Source organism: Kogia breviceps, chromosome 18 (assembly GCF_026419965.1).
Source record: "Kogia breviceps isolate mKogBre1 chromosome 18, mKogBre1 haplotype 1, whole genome shotgun sequence".
In the NCBI taxonomy this organism is placed as follows: domain Eukaryota; kingdom Metazoa; phylum Chordata; class Mammalia; order Artiodactyla; family Physeteridae; genus Kogia; species Kogia breviceps.
Window position 1 is genome coordinate 40,870,347 of NC_081327.1, and position 20,846 is coordinate 40,891,192.

The following is a 20,846-nucleotide window of genomic DNA, read 5'->3' on the forward strand; positions in this document are numbered from 1 at the left end:
TCATGGGTTCGTGCCCTGGTCCGGGAAGATACCACATGCCGTGGAGCGGCTGGGCCCGTGAGCCATGGCCGCTGAGCCTGCGCGTCCGGAGCCTGTGCTCGGCAACGGGAGAGGCCACAGCAGTGAGAGGCCCGCGTACCGCAAAAAAAAAAAAAATACTATACACGCTTCCTCACCTCTTACTCTTCTGTCTAATCCAGTCTGGTTTCTGGGTTGATTCTCCAGTGAATGTTCTCCCAATGACCTCAGACAGCCAAATTCAATGGACATATCTCTGACCACATCCTTCATGGCCTGCCAGCAGCATTTGATCCAGATGACCACTTCTTTTCTGAAACCCTGTCTTCTGTTGATTTCAATCTTCTGGTTTTCCTTTGACAGGTCTTAGTCCCTCCTGCTCCACCCAGACTTCAAATGTCAGAGTGCCTCGGGGCTAATCCTGTACCTTTAAGGATCATGTTTGGAGATACCCACATTAGTATCTCCAACCCAGCCTAACTTCTTAGCACCAGATACAAATAGCCCATGGCCAACTCGACATCTGGGCCCAGCAAGCTCACAGCTCCTTCAGCTTCACAGTCCAGGTGGAACTCTTGATTCCTCCTGCACCTGATTCTACCTCCCTAAATGGCACCACTGTCTATCCAAGCCCCAAACCTAAGAGAAGGCCTTGACTCCTCCTTTCTTCAATCTCAAAATCAGTCTCTCAGCAAGTTTTGTCAATTTTACCCCAAAGCTCTATCGAGAATCTGACCACTTTTCTCTATCTCCTCTGCAATAGTCCTAGCCAGGTCCATTGTGTCTCATCTGGACATAGCACCAGCCTCCTCTCTTTTCCCTTACTTTCATTCCTCCTACCCCCAATTCATTTTCGTACAGCAGCCAGAAGGAATGTTATAAAATATAAATCAGGCCATATTCCTCCTCTGCTTAAAATTCTTCAATAGCTTTCTTTTTATCCTGGAATAAAAGACCACTTTCTGTGGCTATAGAATCCTATATGATATGTATCTCTCACCTGTTTCTTTACTCTTACCTCATCTCCCTTTCTCTGAAGACTCCCTCTGCTTCAGCCACACTGACTCCTCCTCTGTCCCTGGTTTCTAGAAGTTGCCTACCTCAGGACCTTGGCACATGCTGTTGCCTCTGCCTGGAATACTTTCTCCTAGCTTTTCCATGACTAGCTTCTTCTCAACCTTGGTCTTAGCTTCACTGTTGCCTCCTCAGAGCATCTGCCCTAACCAGTCTATCAAAAGTGGGCTTCCGGGGCTTCCCTGGTGGTGCAGTGGTTAAGAATCTGCTTGCTAGTTTTCACAGAACTAGAACAAAAAATTTCACAATTTGTATGGAAACACAAAAGACCCCAAATAGGGCTTCCCTGGTGGCGCAGTGGTTGGGAGTCCGCCTGCTGATGCAGGGGACGTGGGTTCATGCCCTGGTCCGGGAAGATCCCACATGCTGTGGAGCGGCTGGGCCCGTGAGCCGTGGCCGCTGGGCCTGCGCTCCGCAACAGGAGAGGCCACAGCAGTGAGAGGCCTGCATATTGAAAAAAAAAAAAAAAAGACCCCAAATAGCCAAAGCAATCTTGAGAAAGAAAAATGGAGCTGGAGGAATCAGGCTCCCTGACTTCAGATTATGCTACCAAGCTACAGTAATCAAGACAGTATGGTACTGGCACAAAAACAGAAATATAGATCAATGGAACAGGATAGAATGCCCAGAGATAAACCCACGCACATTTGGTCACTTTATCTTTGATAAAAGAGGCAAGAATGTACAATGGCGAAAAGACAGCCTCTTCAATAAGTGGTGCTGGGAAAACTGGACAGCTACATGTAAAAGAATGAAATTAGAACACCCCCTAACACCATACACAAAAATAAACTCAAACTGGATTAAAGACCTAAATGTAAGGCCAGACACTATAAAACTCTTAGAGGAAAACATAGGCAGAACACTCTATGACATAAATCACAGCAAGATCCTTTTTGACCCACCTCCTAGAGAAATGGAAATAAAAACAAAAATAAACAAATGGGACCTAGTGAAACTTAAAAGCTTTTGCACAGCAAAGGATACCATAAACAAGACGAAAAGACAACCCTCAGAATGGGAGAAAATATTTGCAAATGAAGCAACTGACAAAGGATTAACCTCCAAAAATAATAAGCAGCTCAAGCAACTCAATATCAAAAAAAAACCCAATCCAAAAATGAGCAGAAGACCTAAACAGACATTTCTCCAAAGAAGATATACGTATTGCCAACAAACACATGAAAGGATGCTCAACATCACTAATCATTAGAGAAATGCAAATCAAAACTACAATGAGGTATCACCTCACACTGGTCAGAATGGCCATCATCAAAAAATCTACAAACAATAAATGCTGGAGAGGGTGTAGAGAAAAGGGAACCCTCTTGCACTGTTGGTGGGAATGTAAATCGATACAGCTACTATGGAGAGCAGTATGGAGGTTCCTTAAAACACGAAAAATATGGGCTTCCCTGGTGGCGCAGTGGTTGGGAGTCTGCCTGCCGGTGCAGGGGACGCGGGGTTCGTGCCCTGGTCCGGGAGGATCCCGCGTGCCACGGGGCGGCTGGGCCCGTCAGCCGTGGCCGCTGGGCCTGCGCATCCAGAGCCTGTGCTCTGCAACGGGAGAGGCCGCAACAGTGAAAGGCCTGCGTAGCACCAAAAAAAAAAAAAAAAAAAAAAAAAACCACGAAAAATAGTACTACCATATGACCCAGCAGTCCCACTACTGGGCATATACCTTGAGAAAACCATAATTCAAAAAGAGTCATGTACCAAAATGTTCATTGCGGCTCTATTTACAATAGCCAGGGCATGGAAGCAACCTAAGTGTCCATCGACAGATGAATGGATAAAGAAGATGTGGCACATATATACAATGGAATATTACTCAGCCATAAAAAGAAACGAAGTTGAGTTATTTGTAGTGAAGTGGATGGACCTAGAGTCTGTCATACAGAGTGAAGTAAGTCAGAAAGGGAAAAACAAATACCATATGCTAACACATATATATGGAATCTTAAAAAAAAAAAGGTTCTGAAGAACCTAGGGGCAGGACAGGAATAAAAATGCAGACATAGAGAATGGACTTGACAACACGGGGAGGAGAAAGGGTAAGCTGGGATGAAGTGAGAGAGTGGCATGGACTTATATATACTACCAAATGTAAAATAGCTAGTGGGAAGCAGCCACATAGCACAGGGAGATCAGCTAGGTGGTATGTGACCACCTAGAGGGGTGGGATAGGGAGGGTGGGAGGGAGACGCAAGAGGGAGGGGATATGGGGATATATGTATATGTATAGCTGATTCACTCTGTTATAAGGCAGAAACTTACACACCATTGTAAAGCAATTATACTCCAATAAAGAAGTTTAAAAAAAAAAAGAATCCGCCTGCCAATGCAGGGAACACGGGTTAGAGCCCTTGTCCGGGAAGATCCCACATGCCGTGGAGCAACTAAGCCCGAGTGCCACAACTACAGAGCTTGCGCTCTAGAGCCCATGAGCCACAACTACTGAAGCCCGCGCGCCTAGAGCCCGTGCTCCACAACAAGAGAAGCCACCACAATGAGAAGTCCGCGCACCGCAAAGAAGAGTAGTCCCTGCTCACCGCAACTAGAGAAAGCCCGGGAACAGCAATGGAGACCCAACGCAGCCAAAAATGAATTAATTTTTTTTTTAAAATGGGCTTCCCCGGTAACTATCTTATTGCTTTATTTTTTTTTCCTTCTTAGCACTTTCAATAGTCTGTAATTATCTTGTTTACTTCTCTACGTTTTTATTACAAAGTCCATGATATCAAGGATCTTGTCTATTTGATTCACCATTACATTCTCAGTGCTCAGAATAGCATCTGACACGTCACCATTGCATTCTCAATGCTCAGAATAGCATCTGACATGTAGTAGGCCCTCAATAAATATTTCTTGAATGTAATGAACGGGGAGGTAGGTGGGGCCTAGACCAAGCAGGACCTTGAGAGAGCAGCGTGGGGAGGCATTTAGGGATTTTAATCAGAGATCCAAAGCGATCAGACTTGGCAGTTGTAAATGTGGGGAAAACAGATTGGAGGGCGACGAAGGAAAGCTGCTGCAGTAGTTCAGGAGAGAGATGATAAGGTTAAGTGGTATAAGTTGTACAAAGCACTTAGCATTTAACCATAAAGGATGAGAGGGGGATTACTATTACCGATATAGCAGGCAAGCAAGGATTGCTTGAATTTAATGACGGTAAAGTTAAGAGTCCAGAGATAGAGGGACTTGTGTATCCCCTGGAATCTTTGAATCTCTAATCTCCTCCTCCAGTGATAAATGCTAGAATTTCTTATCCTTATCGAGTTAATTTGACCTCTATTTTGGTCATTTATTCTGCATTCATATTTACATGCTTCCACCTGTGTTCCTTCTTACCACCATCATCTGGGAGGGAAGAGTTTCACGGAGAGAGCTTCTGACACTTCTCATTAGCTGTGTGACCTGGTAAGTCACCTAATCTCTCTGAACTCAGTTTCATTTTCTGTAAAATGAGGACTCTGATATCTGTTCTGTCCATCGTGAGGATCAGTGAATAACTGTACAGAAAATATTTTCACAACGCAAGAATAATTATTACTGTTATTTCACTCAGTAAATATTTATTAAGCACCTACTGTGTACCAGGCACTGTTTGTTGGTGCTGGGAATACAGCAGTGGCGTGGGGGGAAAGGCAACGACAGAAGTCCATTCAGATTCTGAACATTTTGGATTTTTTTTTTTTTTTTTTTTTTTGCGTTATGCGGACCTCTCACTGTTGTGGCCTCTCCCGTTGCGGAGCACAGGCTCCGGACGCGCAGGCCCAGCGGCCATGGCTCATGGGCCTAGCTGCTCCGCGGCATGTGGGATCTTCCCGGACCAGGGCACGAACCCGTGTCCCCTGCATCGGCAGGCGGATTCTCAACCACTGCGCCACCAGGGAAGCCCACATTTTGGATTTTGATTGTATTTTCCAAATTGGCAGATCACCTTGGGCCCCTGTTGAAAAATATAGATTGTTGGCCTGACCACAGTCTTGGTCAGAATGGGGAAGGTAGAATGAGGGGAGGGTTAACTATCTCTCTGAAATTATTCAGAAAGGACTGCAAATAAGAGATGAGGTGGATTAAATTGCCTCCCTTTTCCTTTTCCCAAATACTGATCACTACTCAGCAATTCTGCATACACATCTGTGTTTTTTGGTTTTGTTTTGTTTTGTTTTATAATTTATGTTAACCCTCTTATTTATTTATTTATTTTTGGCCGCGTTGAGTCTTCGTTGCTGCGTGCAGGCTTTCTCTAGTTGTAGTGAGTGGGGGCTACTCTTCGTTGGGTGCACAGGTTTCTCATTGTGGTGGCTTCTCTTGTTGTGGTGCACAGACTCTAGGCACGTGGGCCTCAGGAGTTGTGTACACGGGCTCAGTAGTTGTGGCTCGCGGGTTCTACTCGCAGGCTCAGTAGTCGTGGCACGCAGGCTTAGTTGCTCCGCGGCATGTGGGATCTTCCTGGACCAGGGCTCGAACCCATGTCCCCTGAATTGGCAGGTGGATTCTTAACCACTGCACCACCAGGGAAGCCCTACACATCTGTCTATATACTGAATTTTCCAAAACATTTCTAATAAGAAATACCTTCAGATGGCTCCTGGGGAGGGCAAGTCCGAACATCAGAACCAGCCATGTGACCTTGAAGGAGAAGGCAGTGGAAGTAGCAGAAAGCACTGTCCTTGGCGGTGTTTTTGTCTGCCACAGAGCTTGCTGTACAACTGATCTGGATCTTACTGTCCTCATCGCCAAAATGAGGTCAGGGTTTCCTGACTACCAGTTCATGGAGGGGTGCTGGGTTAGTTGAATCAGAATCACCTAGGGAGCTTATTAAATCTCCAGATTCCTGGGCCTCATGGACTGGTGAGTCCGACTCAGTAGGGCCAGGACGGCGTCCATCACCTCCTCTATTTTTACTTAGCTTCCTGGCAGTTAATTTTTGATACGTATCCAGATTTGGTATCTCACTAGGGTAGATCAGACTCTCTGTGCTTCACTTTTCTCATCTGTAAAATATAATCATTCCTCAGATGGTAGAATTAAATAAGTTAATTTACACAATGCGCTTAGAACAGTGTCTATCCCATAGTAAGTACTGGGTAAGTTTTAACTGTTCTGTCAGTCAAGGTCCAGTCAGGAAGACAAACCACTGGGAGTATTTAAAGCAGAGGGAACTTAACGCAGAGGTGATGGAGAGGCTAAGAAGCCTAACAGGGGACAGTGGTACGACCTAGAGCTTAGGCAGCAAGAAGTCATCCACCCCTTAGCAGGAGAAAGAGAGGGAAATGGTGGTGTTTCCAGAGCCCAGAGTCTGGCAGAACCTGGACCGACAGCAGGAGCTGTAGCTGTAGATTAAACATAGCCATTATCAAAACAGCTGAAGGAGGAGGCATACCCCGGCTTTTCCCTTTGTCCCACCCTCCAGTCTCCCACTAGTGCCTTCCATTGGCTGAACCCAGCAGGAAGTCATCTCTCAAGTGAGCCTGGGAAACCTCATCTGGAGAGATCACCCCTGCCTTTCAGGGGAAGGATGAAGAATGTCTCTGAGGACAGATTATTATTATTTTGTTGTTATTATTTTCTTTAAGGTCTTTTTGAGCCCTACAGTTCTCAAAGTCTCTAGACCTTAGCCAACCACAGGGATTCAGGGCTTTGTGAGTGCTTATTGATTAATCGAGTCTGTGCCTTCAATGTATACACATACATAAATGCTTAGCCTCTTATCTCTGGAAAGTGACAGCTCAGGCCTTGGCAAAAATTCACCGGTGCAGTGGAGCCCTGCCCAAGGTTCAAGGAAAGGGAAGGTATGTGGATCAGGTTTCTCTTTGGGGATCAGCTGCCTCAGCACCTTTAAGGATTCAGAAGTGATAGATGGGAAAGCTGGCCAGAGACATCACTGGGCAGAAAGGAGGGTCCCAGAAAGCTCAGGAACAGACATAAAGAAGTAAGACTGTGGAAGCATTTGTAGGGGCACTGGGCAGGGGAGGGGAGGAGCAGGAAATAGGGCCGCACCCAGTTTTAAGGATACTTCCTAGAAGAGATCGGGAAGCACCCGCTTGTCTTTGGGACATAACCCTGTAAGTGTGCTATGTGGGAGTAGAGCTCTGGGAATTTTGCTACCAAAAATGGGCAGAAAAGCTCTTTCTAAATATTTCTTGGAGGACCCAGAATTTAACCTTGGACCAGAGGCAAATATGTTTATTTTAAGAGGTTCTTAAAAGATCGCATATTGTGGAATTCTTCCTAATATACCAAAGACCTGCTTCCCAAATTCATTCTTCCAGCAAACATTGATGATTAGTAGGTTGGAAACTGATTCAGGCAATGAGTTTCGCAGTGAGACAGCTGGGTTGCACTGTGGCTTTGCCTCTGTCCTAGCAGAGTGGCCTTGGGCAAGGGATTTAACCTCAGTTTCCTCATCTGTGAAAAGGGAACTAGCGTGTAGAGTTGAGAGGATGAGAGTGAGATCATGCATGAAAATACTCAGAGTCTGAATCCAGAGTGTGCTAGTAGTTCATTTTATTGTGACTTGTATTATTTGTAGGACACTTGGCAAAACACTTTTCCTGCCTATTAGCTCATAGGATTCCACATCAGCTCTGTGAGATGGGTCAGGGAACCCACATTGATTTTGTGTCTACTCTGCTTCTAGCACCCTGCCAGATGCTTAACAGTTATTATCTTCTTGATTTCACTCAGTCAATACATATTTCAGTATCTATTTTATGCCAGGCTGTTCTGTGTACTGGGGGTACAGCAATGAACAAAGCAGACAAAAATCCCTGCCTCTCAGGGAGGTTACACTCAGTGAGGGGCGAGCGACAATAAATACAATTTAATGAATACTTAGGTTTACTATGTTCCAAAGTGCTTTACAAATATTAACCCATAACCTATGAGGAAGGTACTGTTATGCTTATCCCATTTTACAGATGAGGATACTGAGGCACAAAGGAGTTGAAAGTCATTTGGCCAAGGTCTCACAGCTTGGAAGAGCTGCATTAATGATTCAAAGCCAGACAGTGTGACTCCAGAGTCCTTGCTTTTAATCATTACTGTATGTTGCCTTCCTCCCCCCACCAAAAAAAATATATATATGTGTGTGTGTGTGTGTGTGTGTGTGTGTGTGTACTAATAGATTAGTGCTATTAAGTGCTATGAGTGCTATGAAAAAAAAATAAAGCAGGGGAAAGAGGGTGATGAGAGAGGGCTCTCTATGTAGGGAGGTCAGGGAAGGCCTCTCAGAGGGGCCACATTTGAGCAGAGATCTGAAGGAGTGAGGGAGAAAGGCGGGTGGACATCTGGGCAAGGGGGATCCAGGCAGAGGGAAACACTGTGCAAAGGCCCACACTTGGTGTGTTCGGAGAACCACAGGGAGGCCAGCGCTGAAAAAGTGAGCAAGTGGTAGCAGATGAGTCAGAGAGTGAAAGACGGCTCAGGCTGAGCCACTGGAAGGATGCAGTTGCCTTTGGCTGAGATGGAAAGATTGTGGGAGGAGCAGATTTGCAGAGGAAGGTCAGTTCAGTTTGGGATAATTCTCACCATCACTCACCAAATAGGAATTACTCATTCCAGAGGACTTTGAGAGATTAAATAGCTCACCCCAGATCACCCAGGCAGTCGTTTTCAGAGGCAAGATTCAGACATAGGTCTGCCAAGCCTAACTTAAATGCCACAGGCCTTTGGCTAGTGGGGTGCTGTGGGGAAATCTGCAGAGGTGATATTCTGCTCATCCTGATCCCCGACCCCAGGAGCTTTCAAGGAGGGGTAAAGAGGTACTGGCAAGGGCTTCCCTGGTGGTGCAGTGGTTGAGAGTCCGCCTCCCGATGCAGGGGACGCGGGTTCGTGCCCCGGTCCGGGAGGATCCCACATGCCGCGGAGCGGCTGGGCCCGTGGAAAAAAAAAAAAAAAGAGAGGTACTGGCGAGTGAGACAGAAGGACACTCAGATGAAAGTAACAATGCCAGAGATCCCACAAGACAGTAAGTAGCACGTGTTTAAATGTGAAATGCAGACAAGAAGCACAGGGAAGGTACACTTCTTTCTGAAAGAGTAAAATGAGTGAAAGAGTCCCAGCCCTGTCTGGGTGGAAGGCATCAGGGACGCGACGAACATTTGTGTTGAAAAAGGCCATGCTCTGGCGGAGATGGGAAGGCCCCCAGAGGCTCAGGGTTCTCCCTGGGCACGTCTTTCTCCACAAATAGATGCTTTTCCATTGTGACAAAGGTATATCCCAGGCAGGACGCCTTCCCTGGACCCGTGTCTCCAACCACAGCCTCCTCAACATGCCACTGCTGGGCATCTCTGAACATGCCCCACTTTGAAGTCCTGATCTTCCCCTAATCCCAAACTTGCTCTACCTGCAATGAGATTCCAAGAAGCTAACCCTAAGACAAGGATTCATGTACCTGAGTGACTTATTAAATTTGGAAGGGCTCCCAGGAGGAACTGGTGAGGGAGTGGAGAAGCAAGATAAAGAGGGCAAGAAGCCAAGTAAGGGTGTGATTTCAGACCAAGTCCCTGGAGGGTAGCTTCAGCCTGATCCAGCAGGGGATGCTGGATGTAAGTTACCCCTGGGAATCTGGGGGGAGGCAGGCCGGCGCTCAGCTTCCACATTCCAGCACCACTTGGTCATTGGCTAAGGGCTGGGAAAGTGAACTCCTGGGTACTTCCTTGCAAGGGCAAAGGGACCCCAGTAGCTGAAGGGCAAGCCTCTGGCCCTTCACATGTACAGGCTGCTGGGAGAATCGGCACACAGAAGCCAAACAAGGGGAGTTCAGAAACCAACAAAGGGATCCCAGGGGATCTGAGCAGTGCCCTGACAGTGTCCACTACATGTGCCTTACCCATGTCAGGAAATGGTATTGCCATCCTGCTGGTTGCTCAGGCCCAAACCCTGGCGTCATCCTTGACCTGCTCTGTCTCACACCCCCATCCAATCCTTTAGCTGATCTCGTTGGCAATACCTTCAAAATGTACCCAGAGTCTGATCACTTTTTTAAAGTAACTTTTAAAAATTGTGGTAAAGTCCACATAACATACAGTTCAGTGGCATAAAGTACATTCACATTTTTGTGCAACCATCACCATCACCCGTGCACAGAACTCTTTCCATCTTGCAAAACTGAAACTCTGTACCTATTAAGCATTTTTTTAATCCATTCATTTGTCAATGGACACTTGGGTTGCTTCCACCTCTTGACTGTTGTGAATAATGCTGCTATGAACATAGATGTATTATACAAGTATCTGTTAGAGTCCCTACACTCAGTTCTTTTGGGTATATACCTAGAAGTGGAATTGCTGGGTCATATGGCAATTCTATTTTTAATTTTTTTTAGTAGCTGTTTTACTATTTTCCATAGTGGCTGTACCAGTTGACATTCCCACTGACAGTGCACAAGTGTTTCAATGTCTGCACATCGTCACCAACACTTTTCATTTTGTTTGTTTTAATCTGATCATTTCTTACCCCTTCCACAATGACCACCCTGAACCAAGCCATTTCAGTTTTTGCCTGGCTTATTGCAGTGGAATCCCAGCTGACCTCACTGTTGCTGCCCTCATCTCCTGTAGTCTTCTCAACACCACTCCTCTACTTACAGCCTCCAGTGCCTTCCTCCCCTCCTGCTCAGAGTAAAAGGCAAAGTTTTTACAATAGCCTATGAGGCTGTACAAGACTTGTACCTCACCCTCCCAAATCTGACTCATTTCCTGCTTGGAATACTCTTTCTTCAGATATGCTTAATGTAATTTTCTCCCTCACTTCCTTCAGGTTTTATTCATTTCTCAAGGAGGCCTCTGGGCTTTCCCCGATGCTCATCAGCCCTTCCTCCATTTTCTGCCTTTCTCCTCTCTGCCCTGTGCCTGGGAAGATGACCCCTACAGACACCACCACCTGGGCTTTCCTGCCCTCAGGCTTCTGGGTGGGTTTGGTCCATGGCAGGCAATGCCCGAAGATGAAGGGTGAAAGGAGAGAGATGTTGAGTTATTTTCCCCCCACATCCTCCCTGCTCTGCTCTGGGCAGTGGCCTGTCCCTCCTGGACCACAGCTGCATTGGGGAGGGGTGGTCCTCCGCTTCAGCTCTCCAGCTCCCCCCTCCCCTCCAACCCCCCACTCCCAATGATACCATTTCCTCCCTTTGCCCTCCAGTCCTCCAAGCTGTAACTGCTTTTCTGCTTGCTGCTGACCTCCGGACCTTCTACACCCCTGTTGGTTCCTGAACCCTGCCCAGTCCTCTAGTCCCTTCACTAAGACTAGAACCATCCGAGCTGGAGTCTGTCTACCACTAGACCCTGACCTAAACACCTTCTAGATTATGTTTACAATTTCCAGCCCTACCTTCTGTTCCATGAATTGGCACTTCCCACTCTGTTCTTCTGCATAGTACATATTATCTAACATACTATACAGTTACTTATTTAGTTTCCTTGAACCCTCACACTCTGTGATGGAAGGTCCAAGCATGCAGGGATGTTTGCTTCGTTCACTGTTGTATCTCCAGTGCTTGGCACACAACAGGCTATCAGCAAATATCTCTTAAATGAATGAATGAACGGCCGACCGACTAAGGGAGCTGCAGAGAAGACAGCAGTGTGGTCCAAGGTGCAGGCAGAAGAGCTGACTCTCAATTTCTCCTCTCCCCTCCCAGCCCCCGCCCGGAATGCTGAGTGCCCTGGAAGGAGGCAGAAATGAGCGTGCTCAACTGCCCTCCAGCCGGGTGTTTACTTAATTAGGACCTGTATCCCGACGCACGTTGATGTTTAACTGTCCGCCTAATGGCTGCATCTGGTTCCCGGAGGGCTCAAAGGAACCTGCGAGGCGAGGATAGGCGGGGCCCCCAGGTACTGTCTGGGGCCTGCGCAGCCTCGAAAAGCCTCTGCGCAGGTATCTAACCTCCCCTCGGGCACGGAAAGCGCCCCCTGTGGGAGAGCGAGGAGAGGGGGTTGGAGCTCAGCCAGCGGCCTCGGGCTTATGCGCGTCGTGCATCCCCAACCCCCAGCTGCTGGGACCACAGGCGGCATAATGCAGCGCTCCCCTGATACCAGATGCCAATTGCTCGCTTTACCATCAGCCGTGAAATTGAAGGATTACAGCGTTTCTCATTCTCTTAGTTTGGGGAACGTGAGGGTGCTATAGAGGAAAGAAACGGCTCGTGAGGCGGAGAACAAATAAGCTAGATCCTAAAGCAATAATACCAGGCAACATTTGGGCACTTGCTCTGTGCCAAGTGCTGAGGTTAGTGTTTTAAACGTGCTAATTTAATCCTCTTCTATATGTATTAATTCATTCAATCCTAGTACTTTATAGAGGGCAGATATCATAAGAGCCCCACTAGATGCATGCGGAACTGAGACTCAGAGGGGTTATTTCGCTAGCCTGAGGTCACAGCGCTAATAAGTGATGGAATCCGGGTTTGAACGCAGGCGGTGCGGCCCCAGAGCCCATGGTCGGCTAGAGAGAGGACTCGCACGGTCGCAACGCAAACTGTCCTCTTAGCCGCAGGCCTGGTGGTGGGAAGGACAGGCAGGCTTCCAGGCTAGCCCTTGGGAGCCAAAAAATCTATAATTAGAGACTCTAGTCTCCTCCTCAAACCCCTAAATCTGAGATGGGTAGGAGGAAGGAAAGTGTTGAGGAGTCAGCCTGAGATTCTCAAGACAACAAGGGAAGGTGGGGAGGCCTCAGGGAACAGGAGGTTGTGACTGGCTGGGAAAACTCAGCTCAGTGGGAAGAGGGCGTGCAGTGTGGAGCGACTGAGTTTCAGGACCGTTTCAGGGCCCGGGGCCCACTTGCGTGCCGCCACGGATAAAGCACTTCGGGTATGAAGTAGAGGAACGAATCCCAGCTCCGTCGCATGTCCCCCAGTAAAGATACAGAAGAGCTGCTTCGTAGGGAGACTCACTGGAAGGCTGCTTCTCGCAGCCAGCAGTTTTTACTTAGATTATGGTAGGTATTTTAGGCCAGTAAAAACAGTCGCGATTTTTAAAATGCCTTTATTTGCATTTTACAAAATTTGAGAAATTGTTAATTATTTATATCCTACGTGGGGGGTGGGAAGCTTGCTGGAGGTGATGGGGCTAATAACCACCCCTCTACCTAGCACCTTTTGGCGTCACCACAGCTTCGAACTCTGGGATCTTCTCTCCCAGCCTCCTTTTGTTCGGCTGTGCCAGGGAAGTAATGAGTTTTCCGCAAGTTGTAGCAGATTCTGTAACACGGTCCCTCGGGACCTCACTGCCAGTTTTAAACACTCGGAGTCCTGGGGGCAGGCTGATGTGGGAGGTAGGGAAAGAGGCAGGAGGTACCCGCCCGCCCCCCGCTGTAGCCGGGTGTGGGGCGGACACACCCGGCCTCCATCAAAGCCTTGGATAACAGAGAGCCTCGGGGGAGCATGAATGGGGCGCCTTTGTTTCCAGTCGGGTTCAGATGCATCTCCACTTTCTTTTCCACAAGGCACAGAAACAGTTTTCTTCGTGTGCGGCGGAGTGTGGGTTGCCTTTTTTTTTTTTCCCCCCGAACCCAGAATCTGCGAGACAGGGCTTGGGTCTCTGCCGGGAGCAACTCCAGAAAACCCGAGAGAACGCAGGAGGGGCGCGGGAGAGGATACTGGGGGGGGGGGGGCTTGGGGGTGCCTCCACAGAGCCAGCCCCGGCCCCACCTGCGAGGAGGCGGGACCTTGCGGCGCTGGACCAATCAGCACCTACCTGCGCTCACCTGGCCCCCCCCACTCCCGCTGGCTCCCGCGAGCCGCGGTTCTCAAAGGGACGCGCTGAGCTTAGCGGAGCACCAGTCCGCCGTCGCGGCAGCTTTTCACCCCTCTCTCCAGCCATGGGGCTCCATAGTGGGCCTCTGGCATCCCTCCTCCTCCGCTTCTTCCTCCTACTCCAGGTACTCTTTGCCTTGCCCTGACCCCTGCCGGGACGTTCCTCAGAGGGCGGGCGGGCGGGGTCCGCACGCGGCGGTGGCGTCGGGGAGAGAGCCGAACTGGGCTGCCTGGGGCCAAGTTTGTCCGGGAAAGCCTGTGAGGACTCCCCGGGATGGGTATGCAGGGCCGGGCACGCCTGTGACCCAGCCTCGCTCTTTCCGCCTCTTCCCTTAGGCGCAGGTTTACTGGCTGCCGCGCGCGGCCTCCGAGCCGTGCCGGGCCGGCTTCGGGGAAGCTGAAGTGACCTTGGAGGCGCGAGGCGCGGAGCTGGAGCCGGGCCGGGCGCGGGGGAATGGTAAGACACCACCCCCACGGGGGCCCGCCTGGCGGAACTTCGAGGCGGGGGCTGCGTTGGCGGTGTCCCGGCTGCGGCAGGGGGCTCCTGGCGCCTCCTCAGGTGCGTGGGAGGCGGAGAAAGCATCCCCGTGGCTGGAATGGGGGTGGGCGTATGGAGAGAAAGGCCGGAGAGCGTAGCGTCCTCTGACGTCCAGCCCCTCCTTGCCCCTCTGCGGCGGCCGACCTGGACCCCCGCCTTTGGGGTGCGCGGCGGCTGAGCCGCTCACCCAGCCCGGACGTGGGAAGCTCTCCCCTGCTGGCCCCAGCTGAGGAATGCGCCTTCCACATTCCTCCTGCAACCCCCGCGCAGGTGTGGGGATGAGCCGTGCCCCGGGCAGCCCCCTTCGCCCCTCTCGGGCCCCCTTTGTGTACTGTGCTTTGTGTCTCCGACTGACAGACCAGGTCTGTTTCTCTTCTTCGCGCTCCCTTCCCCCGCCCCACTTCTTGCCGGGCAGCTGGAATGCACTCTTAACCCTGCCCTTCCCGGAGGGCCCGCTCCCCTGCAGCCTGCCTGGAAACTGGGCCTGGCACACCTGGACTGGGGCCATCACGCACTGGGGACACCCCCCGACCCCCAGTGTATTGGGACTGAAATGTTAGGGCCCTTGAGGCAGTGGGGGTCCAGGAGCCAGAAGGTCTTGAGCTGTAGGGGCAGTGGATGCGGGATCAAAGCACATTTTTGATCTCATAGTTTCTTCTACGGTTTAAAAACTTGAGGGGGTGTGGTTTACTTGGGTTCTCAGAAACAGTGTGTTATGAGGTCCAGGCAGCTGACGGCTGATGGGGGACTCTTTCCCTCCATCCAGGACAGTGCGGGTTCCTCCACCGGATCAAACCCAAGTTCTTAAACAGAGGTGTGTCCCAGGATCCTTGGGTGGGATTCCAGAGGATCCTTAACCTGTGAAATTGTTTAAGAACTTGTATGCATTTTTCTGGGTAGGGGATCTAAAGTTTAAAAATTTCAAAACAATTAAAAAACCTATGCCACCTAACATTTTTCTAATGCCCCCATCAGCATACCCCTCACCACAGGTACAAATTCCCACAGCTTGAATGTGCGGGAGAGCTGCCTAGGGCACAGAATGGCTCTCCTTTGTTTCTCCAAAAGAGGAGTGGGGGCCTTGAGTTCTGTAGAAGTCTTTACTTCTTCTTTTCCCCCCAAATAACTCGGCATATTGACAAAACAATTAACACCCAGGCTAGGCCAAGCTCCTTAAACTCTTGGCTGTAGGGAGCTGAGGAGAGGCATTAAGAGGCCATGCCTCATAAACTTTAAATTCTTGCACATGGGTTTATCGCCGACTGGCTAACAAACTGCACCTCAGCCATCCTGTAAAAATGTTAACTTGGGCAGGGCCCCAAATCCAATTCCGGCTCCCTGAGGAAGCTTTATTGCTAACCAGACTTCTGCCAAATCTGTACACCCTCCCCCTCATTGTCAAGTTTTCCGACTACAGTCTGGGAGAGCAGGCTATGGCTCTGAGTGTTGTCTGTGCCTTATCTTTCTTACTGAAGCAAGAAATATCAGATTAACTGTCACTTCACTAAGCTTGAGGTTCTTGGAGGGAAGCAGTGATCAGGTTTTCGATTTCACAGTCCGGTTGGCAAGTGCTTCTCGGTGACGTCAGGCATTTTAAGCCTTTTGAGAAAATTCTGCTTTCTCGGATGTCTCGTTTATGGTTGTGAAAATGGTAGGTTCATGCCAGGAGCACACCTAGCTTATAAAACAAAACGTAGGTTAATGTGCTTGGCTAACCTTGAGTGCAGCTTCCTGCAACGTGCCGAGTTCTTAGAGCAGTCTTCCTGTGAAATGGAATGCTGCCTTCTTTTTAAATAAAAGCAAGTTTCTGGGCCCAATTTGTCCCAATAAATTGGGACTCCCCAGCAAAAAATAGTGGTATTTCTCCCCTTAGTCTTCAGCAGCTGACCTCTTTTCTACCTCCACCCCAGCTCCCTATTCTCCATACACAGGAGCCCCAGCCTCGATCCAGCCATGTTGAAAGGGTTGTCCTGAGGGTACATATAAACTCTCAAGTTTGGCCAAGCAGACAACAGTTTCCCTAAAGCTAAGGAACAGTTGCCCTTGTTGTTCGCCCCTGGGTTATGAATTTCACAGGTGTCTATGAAGTTGAGCTCAAAGAAATTATCTGATATAATTAATACCTTGTTTGTATGTGCACTTTCCTCTTCAAAACATTTGCACAACTCTGAGCTTGCTTTATCCTCCTGACATTCTCTTGAAGCTGGTGATGTACATTTAAACAACTTGAGCTCTTAATCCCAGAGTTGGGACTTCAGAAACCCTGTAGCCCAGCCCTGCTGGAGGTTTTAGAGGCGGAGAAACACAGGAACAGTTTAATTCAGATTCAATTCCCTAGGCTAAACTCGTGAGCTTCCTTGAGGGTCACAGGCATGACTTTTACCTCTAGGTGTATGCCCAGGACCTGGTACTTAGTAGGTCCCAGTCGGTATTTGTGTGAATTATGACAGTCTTGTGAAGTTCTACCCATTTTACAGATGAAACCTCAGTGGTTGTGGCTTCCCCAAACTCATCTCTGCAGTGACCAGATGTGACTTGAATGGAAGTTTCTGACTCCCAAGTTCCCTGGCATTTTTTTTTTTAACCACCAGAAAGTAGGAGATGGATGAAATGAAGAAGTGGAATGTTGGAGCACCAAATCCCACCAGTAGCAACCCCCTACCCCAAGAGCGCTTAGTCATTTATTCCTTTTCATCCTAGGGTTTTCCAGAAACACTCCTGCAGAGGAAACCAGCTTGAATACAGTCTCTTAAGTGTCCTAGTGATGGGGGCTGGAGTCAGGTGAAGCCAGGCTTGCCTAGACCGAGAGTGAGAGGTTAATCTGGAAGGAGGTAGAGCAGGAATGTTCCCCCACCCCAACCCCACAGTCTGGGGTCTGCCTTCAAGTGTGGTCTAGAAGCAAAGACAAAGGAGAGGTGGGAGGAAGGAGCTTTCGTGGGATTAGTGCAGCGATTAAAGTGAGTGACCTAAAGTGGTCTATACATCTTTCATGGAGAACAATTGAGAGAAGCAGCTTAATTACAGTAAAAGAAATCCAGTACTTCATTATGGCCCCCTCCGCAGGTTCAACTCACCCTTAGTCAGCGTTTGGGTAAGATAAAAGCTAACCCTCATTAGCTTTGGTAGAAAACTTCAAAGTTCAGTAATAAATCTGACTGAGCAGGAGTTAACTTCAAGATGGTTTTGCTTATTTCAACTCATATAAAAATGGCCCTTTGTTTTGGAGCTCCCATTCTGGGCTATGCCCTCTATTTACATTTTATTTTTTCAGTAAACATAAATTTAGCATCTGCATGTATCAGGCACTATTCTAGAATGGCGGCTAAAACAATGAACAAAACTAAGACCTTGCCCTGGTGGAGCTGACTGTCTAATATTAGTTACTTTTTATGCTTATAAGAGCCTTGCCGCGCAGGTGATGGTAACTCCCACTCAGCTGTAAAATGAGGGTAAGAAACTTGGTGTGAGGTCACTGGGGCAGTCAGCAGTAAGGCCAGGGGGAGTCAATGGTGCCCAATAAATCTGGCTCTGTGGAATGAATATTTGGGAACTGGGACTTCCAGCCCACCCAGCTTCCTTCCTGGCTCAGCAGCCGAGTAGGGTTGGTTGCCAAAGCCCGATGTACATTACTGTTAGCTGGTGTCCGGGGAGCAGGTCTCAAACCTCTAGTCTCTCTTCTCATCTTCTCACATGGCACTCTGTTCCTAGGTTACCCATGCAGGGTGCCCTCACCTCCCTGCTGTGTGAGTAAAGCATGGCTTGCCATGAGCAATGAGTCTCTAGGAAACGATAGCTCTGCAAAGCATTTGGAGGATGATGGAAGAGGAGGAGGGACAGAAGGGCCTGTCTCCCCAAATCAATGGAGGCTTCGGTCCTGAGGCTGAACGATCTCCATGCAAAGAACCACTGTTATTGAAGAATAACATATGTGGGGCTTCCCTGGTGGCGCAGTGGTTGGGAGTCCGCCTGCCGATGCAGGGAACACGGGTTTGTGCCCCGGTCCGGGAGGATCCCACATGCCGCGGAGCGGCTGGGCCCGTGGGCCATGGCCGCTGAGCCTGCGCGTCCGGAGCCTGTGCTCCGCAACGGGAGAGGCCACAACAGTGAGAGGCCCGCGTATCGCAAAAAAAAAAAAAAAAAAAAGAATAACATATGTGGAAGAAAATGTCCAGATGATAAGTGTACATACAGCTCAATGAACATCACACACCTAGCCACCCATGTACCTAGCACACATATCAAGCAACAGCATTATCAGCACCTCAAATGCCACTTCCCTCCCCATCGTTATGGTCCCCCAAGAAAAACACTGTCTGGACTTCAAATACCATGGATTGATTTGCCTATATTTGAACTTTATGTAAAAGAATCATAGAGAATATCCTCTTGGATCTGGCTTCTTTCACTGCACATTGTGAGATTCTTGCACAGTTCTGGATGTAGTTGTGGTCGATTGTCATTCTTCTGTAGTTTCCATCATGTGACCATCCACACTTCGGCTGTTGATGGGCATTTGAGGAGTTTTCATTTTTTTAGCTGTTACAGCTAGTGCTGCCGTGAACACCATTGTGCAAGGGAAACTGCGTAGGCAGATCAGTTAGGTACATCCCTGGGAGCGTAATTGCTGGGTTAAATGAGGATTACCTGGGGATCTCAGTACTGTGGCCGAGTACTGAGAAGTCAGCTTTTCTGTGTCTTGAAGTAGCTGAGTCTCTTCTGGACTCTAACATCCCCCTCTCCCAACAGTCTCCTTACCAGACCCGTCCCTTCTGGCTTCTTGCTTCCCACCTGGCCCTGTGCTAAGAGACAGCAATTTTTTATTAGGTACTTGGTCACGTCCTTTGTTTGTGGGGAGAATGTCCTTCCCTTTATTTGTCCTTAAGCTAATGCTTGTTACTTTCCCCAAAGCAGAAGGGGAATCTTGAAAGGGCCCTGAATTTCTAAGGTGAGAACTTCTTCACGGGTGGAGATTTTTTATCCTGGCTGGTGTGTGGGTGGGCAACAGCCTCCTCATATGGCCACGGTGGTCGAATGCAGCTCCTCCCTCATTATAGAGGCAGTGAGGTGTCTGAGACTCAAGGCCAAGCTGACTGGTCATTCAGCCAACAAACGTCTGAGTATGTACTGGGCGCTTGAAGTTGAGAGACAGGCAAGGCTCACAGCTCCTTAACCTCAGTGAGCTCCCTGACCACAGGAGGAAGCAACTCAGTCACCAGGCAATTTTACTAGTGCATCCTTCACTCAGCAAATATCTATTGAGCACCTACCAAGTGTCAGGTACTGTTCTAGGTGCCGGGGATACATTAGTGAGCAAAACATGCACTAAACCCAGGCTTGTGGGCCATTCACCTGCTAGTGGGGGGAGATGGACAAAATAAGTAATATATGCATGTAATCAAGTGGGAGGAAAAATATGGAGTCACATAGGAAGGGCTGCTGACATGTTCTTGGAGGTGGGGGGCACCTGGCGGAAGTGCTGTCCAAGCCAGAGGCTGGGGAAGGGGTTGGGACATGAGAGGTGGCAGGGAGTGTTCCTGCCAAGGGAACAGCATGTGGGGTCCAGGAACTTAAATATGTTTCGTTTGGCTGGACCATGGAGTGTAATGTGGGGAGCAACAGAAGGGAAGTAGGCAGGGTCCAGTGCAGCTCGGAGCTTCCCTCACTCCAGAACAGAGGCAGCGTGGCATTTGGGAAAGGCAGGAGGTGTGGCTGACGGTCCAGTTGTGCCCTCATGCAGGCCACTGTCTCTGAAGTCTCCTCTGGATCCAGGACCCTGGGCCCACATCCACCACACCTTCTCGACCCCCGACTTTTCCCAGACCCAAGGATGACGACGTGGTCAGCCGCAGTTAAATATTCCCCCTGGTTTCATTTAGTTCCCTGGCATTACCAGGCAGCAGGGGCGGCAAGGAAGGGCTTTCAAACAAAATGAAACAAACAAACACATTTAATAATACCATTTACTGGAGAGCTTACTGAGTTCCAGAAACTACACTATGTCCTTTATGTAATAAGCCCCTTTAATCCTCCTAAAAGCCCCATGAGGGGAGTGGAATTGGCCCCATTTCACTGGATAGGAAACCTAGGCTTGTAACGTTGTAACTTATCCAAGGTCACCCAGCTAGTAAATTGTGGAGTTGGGGCTTGAACCAGGTTGGGCTCCTACTTGCGAGGTACTAACCATTTGGGAGTCAGAGTTGTGAGTCCTCTGGCCTCAGCCAAGCTGAGGAAGATTGGAAAAAGTTAACATTTGACCCAAGACTTTTGAATTGCTGTTCCCTCCACTGGCCTCTGTTAATCACCAAGATCTGGAGTGATGGGGGAGGGGATGAGGAGGGGACACGTCCTTCCAGGACCCCAGCCACCCTTTTAGGATGTAGGGGAACCGGGAGGGTTCCGATACCAGGCCCAGTAGCTGACAGTGCTCTCACTGTCAGTTCTCAGCAGAGAATCTGC

The 20,846-nt window shown here is 49.0% G+C and overlaps 1 protein-coding gene across 28 annotated transcripts in view; it reads left to right on the top strand.

Moving 5' to 3' along the window:
* The window catches only part of ZFP90 (ZFP90 zinc finger protein), a 221,291-nt gene that overhangs the window by 158,857 nt on the left and 41,588 nt on the right, over positions 1-20,846 (top strand). For 5 of the 28 annotated variants that reach the window (XM_067019790.1, XM_067019794.1, XM_067019792.1 and 2 more), the window contains one exon: positions 14,189-14,309. The exons of 15 other annotated variants lie outside the window; for them this stretch is intronic. In XM_067019790.1, the coding sequence (XP_066875891.1) occupies positions 14,189-14,309 (121 nt within the window). Of the gene's footprint in view, positions 1-4,464; positions 4,513-12,491; positions 12,954-13,264; positions 13,978-14,188; positions 14,412-20,846 lie in introns of those variants that run through there. 8 more of the 28 variants (XM_067019785.1, XM_067019777.1, XM_067019775.1 and 5 more) reach the window with 8 other exon arrangements.